The sequence below is a fragment of the Mirounga angustirostris genome, unplaced genomic scaffold, assembly GCF_029215605.1.
Source record: "Mirounga angustirostris isolate CCGP_5_RB_7025 unplaced genomic scaffold, mMirAng1.0.hap1 SCAF_17, whole genome shotgun sequence".
Classification (NCBI taxonomy): Eukaryota; Metazoa; Chordata; class Mammalia; order Carnivora; family Phocidae; genus Mirounga; species Mirounga angustirostris.
In genome coordinates, this window is record NW_026991725.1 from 47,526,798 (window position 1) to 47,540,553 (window position 13,756).

At 51.0% G+C, this 13,756-nt stretch overlaps 1 protein-coding gene across 1 annotated transcript in view; it reads left to right on the plus strand.

Annotated features, from left to right (window-relative positions):
• Positions 1-3,617: 3,617 nt before the first annotated feature.
• DNAH2 (dynein axonemal heavy chain 2) overlaps positions 3,618-13,756 on the plus strand; it is an 80,591-nt gene continuing 70,452 nt past the window's right edge. The window contains exons 1-3 of the mRNA XM_064583352.1: positions 3,618-3,786; positions 6,354-6,415; positions 8,024-8,239. Coding sequence (XP_064439422.1) covers positions 3,618-3,786; positions 6,354-6,415; positions 8,024-8,239 — 447 coding nt within the window. The remainder of the gene's footprint in view (positions 3,787-6,353; positions 6,416-8,023; positions 8,240-13,756) is intronic.

The window sequence follows — 13,756 nt, forward strand, 5'->3', positions numbered from 1 at the left end:
GGTTAGAGGATCACCCACTTGGCCCCCACTTGCTGTGCAGCTGGTTTGGGGCGTGGCAGGGCCCCTCACAACTCCAACCCTTTTCTTCAGCAGAAGGACTTTGGCCTGGGCAGGAGGCCCCAAATCAAGACCCAGACGTCTACCTTAAGGATAAGGGGGCGGGGGGGGGGGGGCGGGTCAATTCTGGAACTCAGGACAGCTGGGACGGTGAGGTCAGGGTTGGGTGTGGGTGAACCCAAGGGCCCTTCGCGAGTCCCCGAGACAGCAGAGCCTTGTGGTGCATAACGAGGCCCGTCAGGTGTGAACACCAACCGGAAAAAGGGGGAACGGAGGTGCCAACTTCTCCCCCTCCTCATCCAGCAAAGAAAATGTCATCAATGCAGCTCGTCATGGAAATGTAATCAGTGGGCTCGCCGCTGGCTTTGTCTTAATTAGGCACTATTGATGGAAGCAGGGAGGGTGCCTTCCCATCCCCCTGACTCGCTTCCTCGCTCCAGCTCCTCCCGCCACCGCAGAGCCCAGGGCTCCAGGCGCCCCGTCCGCGGCCCCGGGCCCGCAGCGCCCCCTAGCCCCAGCTGAGGTCTGCCCCCCCACCTCTCCCGCCCCCCCAGGACTCAGCCTTTGTTCTCACCGAGAGCCGAGCCCCTCCCCGGCCCGGTCACCTTCCCCAGGGAGTCCCCGCCTCCCGTTCCCCCCAAACGGGCGACGCGTCCCAGAGCCAGCCTCCAGGTTCCCCAAATTCCAGTTCCGTTCTTGCCTGCCCTCCCCCGCCCGCGCGGCCCGGCGCTCCCAGACCCCGGTCCGAGCGCAGGCGAGGCAAACGAGCGGCAGGGCTCGGCTGCTCCAGCCCCGGTTTTTCCCCCGGCCCCGGCCGCAGCCACGGCTGCCTCGAAATCCTGGAGCGCCTTCCTGAGCGCCGACCAGCCCCGCAGGCGGGACGCCGGGCGCCACCTGCCGGACGCGTGCGGGAGCGAGCCCGCAGACCCGGGCGCGGGGTCGCGCGCGGGGGCTCCCCGGCCCTTCCGGGGTCCCGCGGGGGCGGGGGGGCGGCTCGTGCCCTCAGCCCCGGCCCCCCCGGCGCGTCCTCGGACCACACCCGGCCCCCTCCGGCCTGCCGGACTCGGGGGCCCGCCCGCGGGGGGCCGGCCCTTCTGGCCGCGGGTCCCCGCGGGGCGCACGCGGGCCGAGTCGGGCGGCCGGGCGGCGGAGCGCGGCTGCCCCGCGCCCGCGCCTGCGCCGTGGAGGCCGGGCTCGCGGGCTCGCGCCCGGGCCGCTCGCCCCGCCCCCAGGCGCGGGGTTGCCTTGGCGACGCGTGCAGGCGCGGGCGGGAGCGGGGCTCGCGGGGCACTTTCCCGCTGGAGTGGCCGGCCGGCCGGCCCGGGGTGGACAGGGTCGGCGGCGTGAGGTGTGTGGCGGGGGCAGAGCGGAGGAGGGGAGCCGTGGGAAGCTTCGGGGAGAAGGGGCCGGGGTGGAGGGGGCGGAGGGCGGGCGGGGGACAAGAAGGGGCGGTAGGGGTCGAGACGCCGCGGCGCGGGGTGGGGCGGTTGTGACCGTTGTAGGCAAGTTTGCCTCCTGGGAGCCCGCTCGAGGCCAGGCCGGGTCCCCAGGCTGGCAGAGCAGCCCCCCCGGGGCCCGCCGTGGGGAGGGTGCCCCCAGCCTGGCCCGCGAACGCCCCTGGGGCCCCGACCCGGAGGCAGGGGAGCACAGCCCGACGCTTCTCTGGAGACCCGCAGCGCTGCTGCAGTTGGTTTTATCGATGCTTTGGCCCGATGGAACCTTTTTCCTTGGAGCGAAGTACACATCCTTCAAGTCTGCATCTCATCACCTGTGATCAATGCCTGGGGCAGCCCGTGGGGACGCGGGGGGAGAGCCACAGGTGGCTGTCAGGCTTGAGCGGGACGCAGCCCCGCATTGCCCCTGCGACTCCCAAAGCCGGCCGGACATGCTCCTGCTTTCCTGGGCGAGGCCTGGGAAGGCCCGAGACGCAATGCGAAATTCCACCTTGGGTGACTTTCCCACTTTTCTCCTTGCTTCTCCCAGTCTGTTCTCAGGGCATGAGGAGTGGGATGATCTTCATCTTCATTACTCAGTCAACTATACTAAGAGACCTTTATTTTTTTATTTTTTAATTTAATTTATTTTTTTAATTTTATTTATTTTTTAAAGATTTTACTTATTTATTTGAGAGAGAGAGAATGAGAGACAGAGAGCATGAGAGGGAGGAGGGTCAGAGGGAGAAGCAGACTCCCTGCCGAGCAGGGAGCCCGATGCGGGACTCGATCCCGGGACTCCAGGATCATGACCTGAGCCGAAGGCAGTTGCTTAACCGACTGAGCCACCCAGGCGCCCCATGATTTTATTTATTTGAGAGAGAGAGAATGAGAGAGAGCACATGAGAGGGGGGAGGGTCAGAGGGAGAAGCAGGCTCCCCGCCGAGCAGGGAGCCCGATGCGGGACTCGATCCCGGGACTCCAGGATCATGACCTGAGCCGAAGGCAGTCGCTTAACCGACTGAGCCACCCAGGCGCCCCATGATTTTATTTATTTGAGAGAGAGAGAATGAGAGAGAGCACATGAGAGGGGGGAGGGTCAGAGGGAGAAGCAGGCTCCCCGCCGAGCAGGGAGCCCGATGCGGGACTCGATCCCGGGACTCCAGGATCATGACCTGAGCCGAAGGCAGTCGCTTAACCGACTGAGCCACCCAGGCGCCCCATGATTTTATTTATTTGAGAGAGAGAGAATGAGAGAGAGCACATGAGAGGGGGGAGGGTCAGAGGGAGAAGCAGACTCCCTGCCGAGCAGGGAGCCCGATGCGGGACTCGATCCCGGGACTCCAGGGTCATGACCTGAGCCGAAGGCAGACGCTTAACCATCTGAGCCACCCAGGCGCCCTAAGAGACCTTTTCAGTACACACAAAACAGGGTTCCTACCTCCCCGCCCCCCAGACCACCAGCAATGAAAAGCTAGAGAGACATGTCACAAATATGGTTTTTCTTTGCTTAAGGAGGTTGAACATTTTAGTGTGGGTAGGAGGAGAATTTTCCATGCCCCCCCTCCCCTCTTGGGGGGGTTATTAGTAAGCTGGGAGGAAAGGAGCTACATAGGAAAATCATCTTGGGGTGTTTCATTGACTTGACACAGAGACAAGGGTGGGGAACCTGGGGACAGTGTTCCCTTCCCTGGGCCTTCTCTCACTCACCCATGGCCCTGAGGGGTAAGGTGGTTGAGGTGTGTGTAACCACCCCTCAGCTTGGTAGGTTTTTTCCATTCTGACACTTCTGGGCAGAGAGAGGGGTTCCTAAGTCCTCCTTAGCGGGTGTCTGTTAGAGGCTACCCTCTTCAACTTTCGTTCATTCCTAAAGCCTTAAGGGACTGACTTTGATTTTTTGACCCAATACACTGAAGAAAGTGGGATTCCCCAGGGAAGGGAGTGAGCTCTGCAAGGCCCCTTGTGGTTCATGGCGCAGGGTGTGGGTATCCCCAGATGAGAGTATGATACGGAGTGGGGTCTCAGTTCGTGCATTCAGAGGGGACTGAGTATCCTGGGGGGCGGGGTGAGGGTGGCTCTGGTGGTGGATCCCCAGCTGCTCGCATGTCTACAGGTCCTGCCCGCACCATGTCCAGCAAAGCGGAGAAGAGGAGGAAAGTGAGTGTCCGGGGAAGTGCCAGCCGCGGAGGCGCCCGCAGGAGAGCTGGTCAGGCGGAGCTGGCCTCGCAGCCTGCGGAGAACCCCCTGTCCTCTGACGAGCCTGAGCTGGAGCCTGAGCCCCTCAAAGAGGAGCCTGGTGGGTACCTGCTGGGGAGGAGCTTGGAGGCAGAATGTTTGTATTTAAAGAGGGTCTGAGGGCTGTTGCTCCTGGGTTATAAGCTGGGGGTTCGGTGGAATCTAAGGCCTGCTGCGGAGGTCCTTCTTCTGTGTTTTCCTCCTGGCCAGCCTCATACCTGTTCTTTCTGTCTTCCTATCCGCCCCACCCCCCACCCCCCCACCCCCCCACCAATGCACCAAGAGCTTGCTAGCCAGTCCATTATCTTCGCCTCTTTCTCCTGACTTCGAGTGTTCCCAGTTGCTCCTACCACACCGAAGAGGGTTTGATCTCTTCCTTTTTCCCATTTTCACCCTGGGTGGCAAAACAAATAATGTTTTTCTCCCATTAAGCCCATCACCATGGAGACTCAGCCTGCTTTGCCACCCTTTGAATCCTAAGCCTGACGGATGCTTTCTCCCATCTGTTTCAAGCTCTTGTAGTTCTGCCTTCATTTTGGCAGGGGCCTCGGTCGACTCAGGAGGTTCAGGTCCAGGGCCACGAGAAAAGCAGCCTGATGTCTACATCGTGGGGGGGGTGGCGAGGGGAGAAAAGAGTTTAAAGAGTCTGCCTCCCGTGGCTTTGATCGAGGGACTCCGGCCCTGTGGGTTAGAAGGTTTTGGGTGGCTGTCGCTGTCCCTGGGCTGTCCCTTAGAGCACTGGACAGTGCAGATATGACTATGAACTAAGCATAGCCCTCCTCTTTTCCATGGGGCTTCTTTACCCTGCTGGCAGCCTGTCAAGATGGAGAGAAATGGAATCTCCTTTTGATATTAAAAGCGGGGAGATTAAACATGGGTGTGGGAGAAGGGTCCAGGGTACACGGGGTCCCTAGGATCCAGACGTTAGAAATATGCAACATGTTTCCTTCTGAGTTCTCTCGGAAGCATTTCAAGTGGGACTGGCTCCCAGAGGCTGGGTACCGGGAATAGAGGGAGGGAGCAGGAGAGGCGGCGAGGTTCAGTTTGGAGAACCCTCCAGTGTGGGAAGGGAAGGAGATTCTAGGTGAAAGCACTGACCAGCAAATACAAAGAATCTAGGCCTCCCTGAGCTCTAAGCCTTTTTATTGTTTGACGTAGAGACACATAACCCCAACGGAGGCTCAGAGAGGCTCTGGGCCTCCAGAGCAGCCCCGAAACACACGGTAATCCCTGTCACCTTTGGAGTTGGGGAGGGATTGAGGCCTGTCCCGCTGGAGACAGGGGGCCCTGCTATGGTCTGAATGTTTGTGTGCCATCCCCCCCCCCACAACTTGGTGTTGAAATCCTAATGCCCAATGTGATGGGATTAGTAGGTGGGGCCTTTGAGAGGTGCTTAAATCATGAGAGGGCTTAAAACATGTCATGGATGCGATAAGTGCCTTAGGAAAGTGGTTCCAGAGAGATCCCTTGCCCGGTTCTTCCATGTGAGGACACCATGAGAAGTCCGTGACCCAGAAGAAGTGACCAGGTTGGCATCGTGATCTAGGACTTCCAGCCTTCAGAAGCATGAGAAATAAGTTTCTGGTGTTTATAAGCCGCCCAGTCTGTGGTATTTTGTTATAGCAGATGCTGGGTCGAAGAAGGGCCTAAGATGCTTCTTGGTAAAGATGGGTAAAAGGGCAGACACCCTTTGGAGGTCTGTATTAACAACCTTTGCTTCCTTAAGCCTTCCTCAATTCCCATTAAGAAAAGAAGGAAGGACAGGTTTATAATTCCATATTTGTAATTTGAAAACACTTAAAAAAAAAAGATTTTATTTATTAGAGTGAGCGAGCTCGAACACAAGCAGGGGGCAGGGCGGAGTCAGAGGGAGAAGCAGACTCCCCGCTGAGCAGGGAGCCTAACTCGGGCTCGATCCCAGGAACCTGAGTGGAAATCAGGAGTCGGATACTTAACCGAATAAGCCACCTAGGCGCCCCTGGATGACCCTATATCTTTACTTGCATCAGAGCCTAGTTTTTTTTAGCAGCCACACCCCCACAGATCCTGATAACCAACAATCCACTTTCTGTCTCTGTGGATTTGCCGATTCTCGACATTTCTTGTAAATGGATTCATACAGCGTGCGGTCTTTCGTGACTGGTTCCTCCCTGGTGTGGCAAGGTGGCCAACCTCTGTTCCTTTTTATTTTTATTTATTTATTTGACAGAGAGAGAGATAGTGAGAGGATGAACGCAAGCAGGGGGAGTGGGAGAGGGAGAAGCAGGCTTCGCGTGGAGCAGGGAGCCCGATGCGGGGCTCGATCCCAGGACCCTGGGATCATGACCTGAGCCGAAGGCAGACGCTTAACGACTGAGCCACCCAGGCGCTGAATCATATTCCCCTGCAGTTTGTGGATCACGTCATTTGTTGATGGATACTTGAGTTTCCGCCTTTTGGCTGCTGTGAATCGTGCTTCCGTGAACATGGGTGCTCTGAGTGTCTGTTGGAGTCCCCACCTCCAGTTCTCTCGGGGATCCGCCTGGAAGCGGAATATGGTGGGGTCATGTGGTGACTCTGGGTCATAGGGTGACTCTGTGTTTAAGTTTTGAAGGAACGACTTCATCTTGGAATTTTTCTTCTTCCCAGAGCCACCACTGAAGGAACCCGAAGTAGAGAAGGAAGAATTACCGGAGCCCGAGGTGGATGTGGTGAGTTAGGGTTTCCCCGAGACAAACATTCTTCCCCAATAACCGGTGAATCCGAGGGTTAGTTGTACAATGGCGTGCGAGGAATTCTCTTCTATCTACTGGGAGCCTGCTCACCACAAATCCGGTCTCTGTCCCCCACGCCCCCAGGAGACAGCTTTAAGTGAGGGACAGGTCTCGTAGCTGTCGCTTCCTTGTGTCCCCACCTTGAGTCAGGCTGGGACAAGCTGGGTGTGTGATGCCCAGCTGTTTTCCAGAGGAGTGGCACGTTCTGGCCCCACGCTAGCAGCTAGTGCTTTCCAGGCCTGCGTGTGGGCAGCGTAGCAATAAATGCTCCATCTTTGCTATTTTTATTTGTATTTGTTTGATTTCAAGTGAAATTGGACATTTTTTCATATTTTCACTTTCTGATTTCTATGAGGTGACACGCCTGTTCATGTCCCTTTGTGCATTCTTTTCCTGGCGTCGTTGTGTTTTCTTCATAGGCTCATCGACATCTTTGTATGAGAGAGATCTTAGAGCACTGAGTTTTCTTGATTTGGAAACTTTAAGTGAAAGAGACTCTTTATCTTCCAGGAGAACTGGGAGAAGGACAGAGTGACTCCCCATGTTCCTCTTCATGTCTTCTAGTTTCCTTGAATATTTATTTATTTATTAAAAATTTTTATTTATTTATTTGACAGAGAAAGAGACACAGCGAGAGAGGGAGCACAAGCAGGGGGAGTGGGAGAAGAAGGCTTCCCGTGGAGCAGGGAGCCCGACGCGGGGCTCGATCCCAGAACCCTGGGATCATGACCTGAGCCGAAGGCAGACACTTAACGACTGAGCCACCCAGGCGCCCCTAATTTCCTTAAATATTTAAAGCGTATTTATTTTCTTTAGTAATCTCTACACCCAACGTGGGGCTTGAACTCACGACCCTGAGATCAAGAGTCACACGTTCCTCAGACTGAGCCAGCCAGGTGCCCCAAGTTTCCTGAATTATTTAGTGGAGTTCTACGGATGAGTTTTTTTAGAGTCACCAGTTATAATTTATTTTTCATCCAATTTTAGTATATGTGCTGCCAAAGCGAGCACAATTTATTTTTCATCTAATTGATGTGTTCTTTGGTGTTTCCCAGTCTTGTCTTTTCCCCTCCCTTCTTCCTTTCTGCTATGCCAATTGGCTTTCACTGGATATCTCCTATTACTTCAGTACCCCGGGGAGGCTGCAGCCTTATCCTTTTCCTGGCTTGCCATCTTTGCTCCTGGTTGCTTGCTTTAGGCTAATATCCTACAGGTTCCCTTGACTTAGTTTTACTTTGAGGTTGAGGATTGCTTGACGATGCGTTTTTACAACCACAGGCATAAAGGAGATATCTTGGGAAGATAATATCCCCCACTTTTCGTCTAGTGATCTATTCTCGTTTTACTTGTAGAAACAAGGGAATCTCATTGTCTTGTTTCTTCAGAAGCTTGAAACCTATCACTCAGTTCATCCTCAGCCTTCTCTTCACCATTCCAGACCCTTCTGACTTCTCGTCTCCCATGTCCTCACGCGCACTTGTGAATGGGAGAAATGACTCATCCTAACAGCTGTACCTGCTTCGGCTCTCTGCTCTCCTTCTGTAGAAGCCCCTTTTCCTGTCCCGAGCTGTGCTGACAGGACTAGCGGATGCCGTCTGGACAGCGGAGCATGATGCCATTCTGGAACACTTTGCCCAGGACCCTTCGGAGCTCATCCTCACCATCTTCATTGACCCCTGTATGGGGCTGAAGCTAGATCTGGGCATGTCTGTACAGGTGGGTACTCTGCTCTCCAGACTCCAAGGCGGTCTGCCAGGGAGCTGAGGGTTTGGTGTATCTCAGTCATCTTGGAGTCTTATCTCCTGGACCCAAGGTCTGTTGAGCCTCATGGTGTGTCAGGAACCCCGCTCAGCAGTGGGATACAGAGAGGAACGAGGTGGGCTTTCGCTTTTGGTGATCTCATGGTCTAGTGGGGAAGACAGACATATACAGAATATTTATAGTATGTTATGATGCCATGGCCAGAGCTTTATAGGAGCTTGATAGGGGCAACTGCTACAGCCATGGAAGGCTGGCAGGGCTCGGCGATGGAGGTGCTATTTCAGGTGGAGATGAAAGGGAAATAGGATTTCATCGGGTCTGGGTAAGAGCCGTGCTGGTAGAGAACACTTCGTACGCAAAGAAGAGCTTTGGGAAGTGATCCTGAAAAGGTGGGTGGGCGGCAGCTTGTGGAGGGCCTTGTCTGTTAGGCTGGACAGTTCGGCCTCGGGCCCAGGGGGAGCTAGCGAAGGCCTTCACGGATGAGGTCGGTGCCTGTTTCAACAATGTGGAAGATGCATTAGCGAAGAGTAAACCACGGGTAGGGAGAACGTGCAAGGACAGGTAGAGTACCACGTTAGTGGTAGCCTCTGGGCGGCAGGTGTATAGGTCGTTATTGTAAAATCCTTGTAACTTTTCTACCTGTTTGATATCTTCGAAATAAAATATTGGAGAAGAGAAAGGCTTTTGCTTTGCTTTTATTGTCAGCACATGTACAAAAAGTGAAATGATAATGAACATGAACGCGGCCCCGTACGGTGACGCAATTGGTGAAATGTTCCAGATTAAACAAGAGCAAAAACAGACGGCGGCTTTTTCCTGCACATACCCAATCGTCAGCTATAAGACGACATGGAAGAAGAAAAAAGACCTCATTCATGAAAGGAACAAAAATTTGCAAAATGTGTAGGATTTATATGAAAGAAAACAACTGTGCTGCAGGCCATGTCAGAAGATCTGACTACACAGTGAGCCATATCCTGTTTCTAAGTGGGAATCTTAATTATAAAGATCATTCCATCTAAACAAATGCACCATTTCAACACAACTCCAATCAAAGTGCCACAGTCCCTAGATCGCTTGTGTAAAGATTTTAAGACGTATCTGGAAAAATGCATGAAAATAGCAAAGAACACAATGAAGAAGGAAAGCACTGAAGGAGAGCTGTGAATATGAAAATCTCGTATTTAACTGTAGTGATTAAAACAGAGTTGGGGCGCCTGGCAGACTCAGTCAGTGAAACGTGTGACTCTCCATCTCCGGGTCATGAGTTCAAGCCCTGTGTTGGGCATGGAGCCTATGTAAAAATAAAGTAAAATAAAACAAAACAGAATTATACTGGGCCAGGAATATACATCACATATACAACATTAAAGACACAAAATACAGGCACATATATGTAAGCATTTTTTTTTTTTAAGATTTTATTTATTTATTTGACAGAGAGAGACACAGCGAGAGAGGGAACACAAGCAGGGGGAGTGGGAGAGGGAGAAGCAGGCTTCCCGCGGAGCGGGGAGCCCGATGCGGGGCTCGATCCCAGGACCCTGGAATCATGACCTGAGCCGAAGGCAGACGCTTAACGACTGAGCCACCCAGGCGCCCCTATGTAAGCATTTTCTATAAAAATTCCATTTAAAAATCTGTGGGGAAGAATGGATTATTCAACGAATAGGATTGAGAAATATAGAATACTTTAAAAATCTACTTAGCTGGGAGGAGGGGGAAACAGGGAGATGTTGCTCAGAGGGTGCGAAGTTTCTGACACCAAGAGTAAAGGCGACCAAGCAAAACTAAGCAAGTGGGACCACATCAAATCAAAAAGCTTCTGCACAGCAGGGCTCCTTCCATCAACAAAATGGAAAGGCGACGTAAGGCATGGGAGAAAATACGTACAAATCGTGGCTCTGAGACGAGGTTCATATCCAAAATATGTAAAGAACTCCTACAACTCAGTAGCAAAAAGAACAAACAATCTGATCAAAAAAATGAGCAGAGGGATTGAAGAGGCATTTTTCCAAAGAAGACATACAAATGACAAATAGGTATTTGAAAAGGTACTCCAAATCACTAATTGGGGAAATGCAAATCAAAATCACAGGTCCCATCTCACACCTGTTAGAATGGCTATCATCAAAAAGACAAGAGATAACAAATGTTGGTGAAGATGTGGAAAAGGGGGACCCCTCGCGCACTCTTGGTGGGAACGTTAAGTTGGTGCCGCCGCCATGGAAAACGGTGTGGATGTTCCTCAAAAAATTAAAAATAGAACTACCATATGATCCAGCAATCCACTTCTGGGTATATGTCCAAAGGAAATGAAACCACTATCTCAAAAAGATATCTGTATCCCATGTTCATTGCAGCATTATTTACAATAGCCAGGATATGGGAACAGCCTAAGTGTCCATCGATGGATGAAAGGATGAAGAAAATTCTATACACACACAGTGGAATATTATTCAACGACAAAGAGAAGAATCCTGCCATTTGCAGCAAACTGGATGGAACGTGAGGGCATTGTGCTAGGTGAAATAAGAGAAAGACAAATGCTGTATGATCTCACTTACATGTGGAATCTGGGGAAAACCATGCTAACTCATGGAAACAGAACAGATTGGTGGTTGCCAAAGCGAGGGGGTGGGGAGGTAGCGAAAATGAGTGAAAGTGGTCAAAAGGTACAAACTTCCAGTTTTAAGATAAATAAGTTCTGGGGATATAATGTACAACATGGTGACTATAGTTAATATTGCATTGTGTATTTGAAAGTTGCTAAAGCAGTAGATCTTAAAAGTTCTCACAATGAGACAAAGAAAATTGTAACTGTGTGGGGTGATGGATATTGAGTAAACTTATTGTGGCAATCACTTTGCAATAAATACATAAATCATGTTGTGCACCTTAAACAGTGTTATAGGTCAATTATATCTCAATAAAACTGGGTGGGGAGGGTACAAAGTTTCATTAGGCAAGAGGAATGGTTCTGGAGATCTATACTGCATGGAAGTTATAGTTATTAGTCCCGTGTGGTATACATGACATTTGCTAAAAGACTAGATCTTTTTTTTTTTTTTAAGATTTTTATTTATTTATTTGACAGAGAGAGAGAGACAGCGAGAGAAGGAACACAAGCAGGGGGAGTGGGAGAGGGAGAAGCAGGCTTCCTGCCCAGCAGGGAGCCCGATGTGGGGCTTGATCCCAGGACCCCGGGATCATGACCTGAGCCGAAGGCAGACGCTTAACGACTGAGCCACCCAGGCGCCCAAAAGACTAGATCTTAAGTATTCTCGCTGCACACACACACACACACGAAAAAGAAAAAAAAGGTACCTCGTGAGATGCTGGGTATATTAATTAGCTTGATTGTGGTGATCCTTTCACAATGTATAATGTATATCAAAACATCCAGTTGTACACCTTAAATATATACAGTTTTTTATTTGTCAATTATGCCTTAGTGAAGCTGAAGAAAATTTTATTTGCTATGCTGAAATATACTCTAAGATCACAGACTTCATTGTATGCTTTTGGGTTAAGATGGCCAATTGAAACTTCCTTAAAAAATTATTACTCTTTTTTTTAAAAAAGATTTTATTTATTTATTTGTCAGAGAGAGAGAGAACAAAGCAGGGGGAGCGGCAGGCAGAGGGAGAGGGGGAAGCAGACTCCCCACTCAGCAGGGAGCCTGACGGGGCACTTGATTCCAGGACCCCGGGATCATGACCTGAGCTGAAGGCAGACGCTTAACTGACTGAGCCACCCAGGCATCCCCAAAAATTATTATCCTTGATAAAATGGGCAAAAAATAAAACAAGAAGAAGAAGAAGGAGAAGGAGAAGAAGGAGGAGGAGGAGGAAAAGGAGGAGGAGGAGGAGGAGGAGGAGGAGGGGGAGGAGGAGGAGGAGGAGGGGGAGGGGGAGGAGGAGGAGGGGGAGGGGGAGGAGGAGGAGGAGGAGGAGGAGGAGGAGGAGGAGGAGGAGGAGGGGACGACCCAAGAGTAAAGAAGGAAAGAAGCATAATCTAATTAACTTAAAAAGTGGGTGACCAATGAAAGGTCTATGTACTGAGTTTAAGAAACCATCCTCCCCCCACGGGAATGGTGGACCCCCAGCAAGATGGGGAACTTTAGTTGGGGTTTGAACAAAATCTGAAAAGGGAGAAAGAGCCCAGGTGTTTTACCAAAGATTTTACACTGTCTGAAATGAGCCTGAACCACCTGCCCATCCCCTCATACAATTCTCTTAGGCTAGAGAAAAGTGAACAGAACATAAAAATACCCAACCCTTTCCCTCTCACTTCGGGGGGTGGGGGAGAAGAAACTGGGCTCTCACAGCGGGACATCAAGGAGTCACCCACAGGACGTCAGAGCAGAAAGGACGAATTCGCGGAGCTGCTCAAGCATGAGGACAGAAATTGCATGGCAACTGCAAGCGCATTACATCGAGGGAAAAACATGGAACAAAGCATGCAAAGGAGAACAGCAGAGCAGAAGGAGACTCCTCACAACAGCATCATGTTCCAGCACAACTCACTAAGAGCATGAATTCAATTTTTAAAACACGGAGGGACGAAATGATGCCACATGAGAAAGATAAAAGGGAGATTGCAGATCTTAGGAAATAGAGCCGCACGTTCCAAAACTCGTAGGTTAGAAACAGCAAGGAGCTGACTAGCTATTGCTGCAAATGTGAGTTGCCGTGGAAGAGAGGCTTGAGATAATTACAGCGCATGAAGAAGAGAAAGCCAATGACAACATAATTAAAGAAAAGTTAATAGGACAGGGTGAGCTAATATAGAGTGCCAACGAATGAAGCAGTGTAAATTAAGAGGTAAAATACAAAGGATTTCCCTGACCCACAGAAGGAACTGAATCTGGGACTTGAAAGAAGGTACTTTCGCCCACAAAATTTGTTTTGCGATGCTTAATGCCAACACACGTCTTAGGTAAGCTATAAACTCCAAGGAAATTAATTCTTTAGGAACATCACCGATGTGGCATTCCTGCCAAGAATATTCAGCTTGAATCAAATAATGAGGAAACAATCAGATGATTTGGACCACTGGGGAAAGTTGAGTATTGTGTATTGTATAAAGTATTATATGAAGTTTAATTTTCTGAGTGTGGTAATTACAGTGTTGGGTATATTGGAGAAGATCCTCATTTTTGGGGGCTGTATACTGAAGTATTTAAGGGTGCAGCGTCACGTGACATCCATTGCTCACTCTCAAATGGCTCAGCTGGGAGAAGGAGAGAGTAAGGGAGTGCCCTTGAGCAGAAATGGGGCAAAATGTGAACAATCAGTGAATCTAGATGAAGGGTATGTTGTTCACTGCACTTTCCTTGCAATTTTTCTATGAGTTGGAATTGGTTTCAAAATAAAAATTTGGGGAAGAATTACTTAGCCCTCTAGCCAAAAAAGCAAATCGTCTACCGAGAGGAGACATTAGGCTGGTGGCGGGCTTCTCCAATCACCCAGAAGAACACCTTCACAGAGTTCTCCAGGAAGGGCAGAGTGCCCC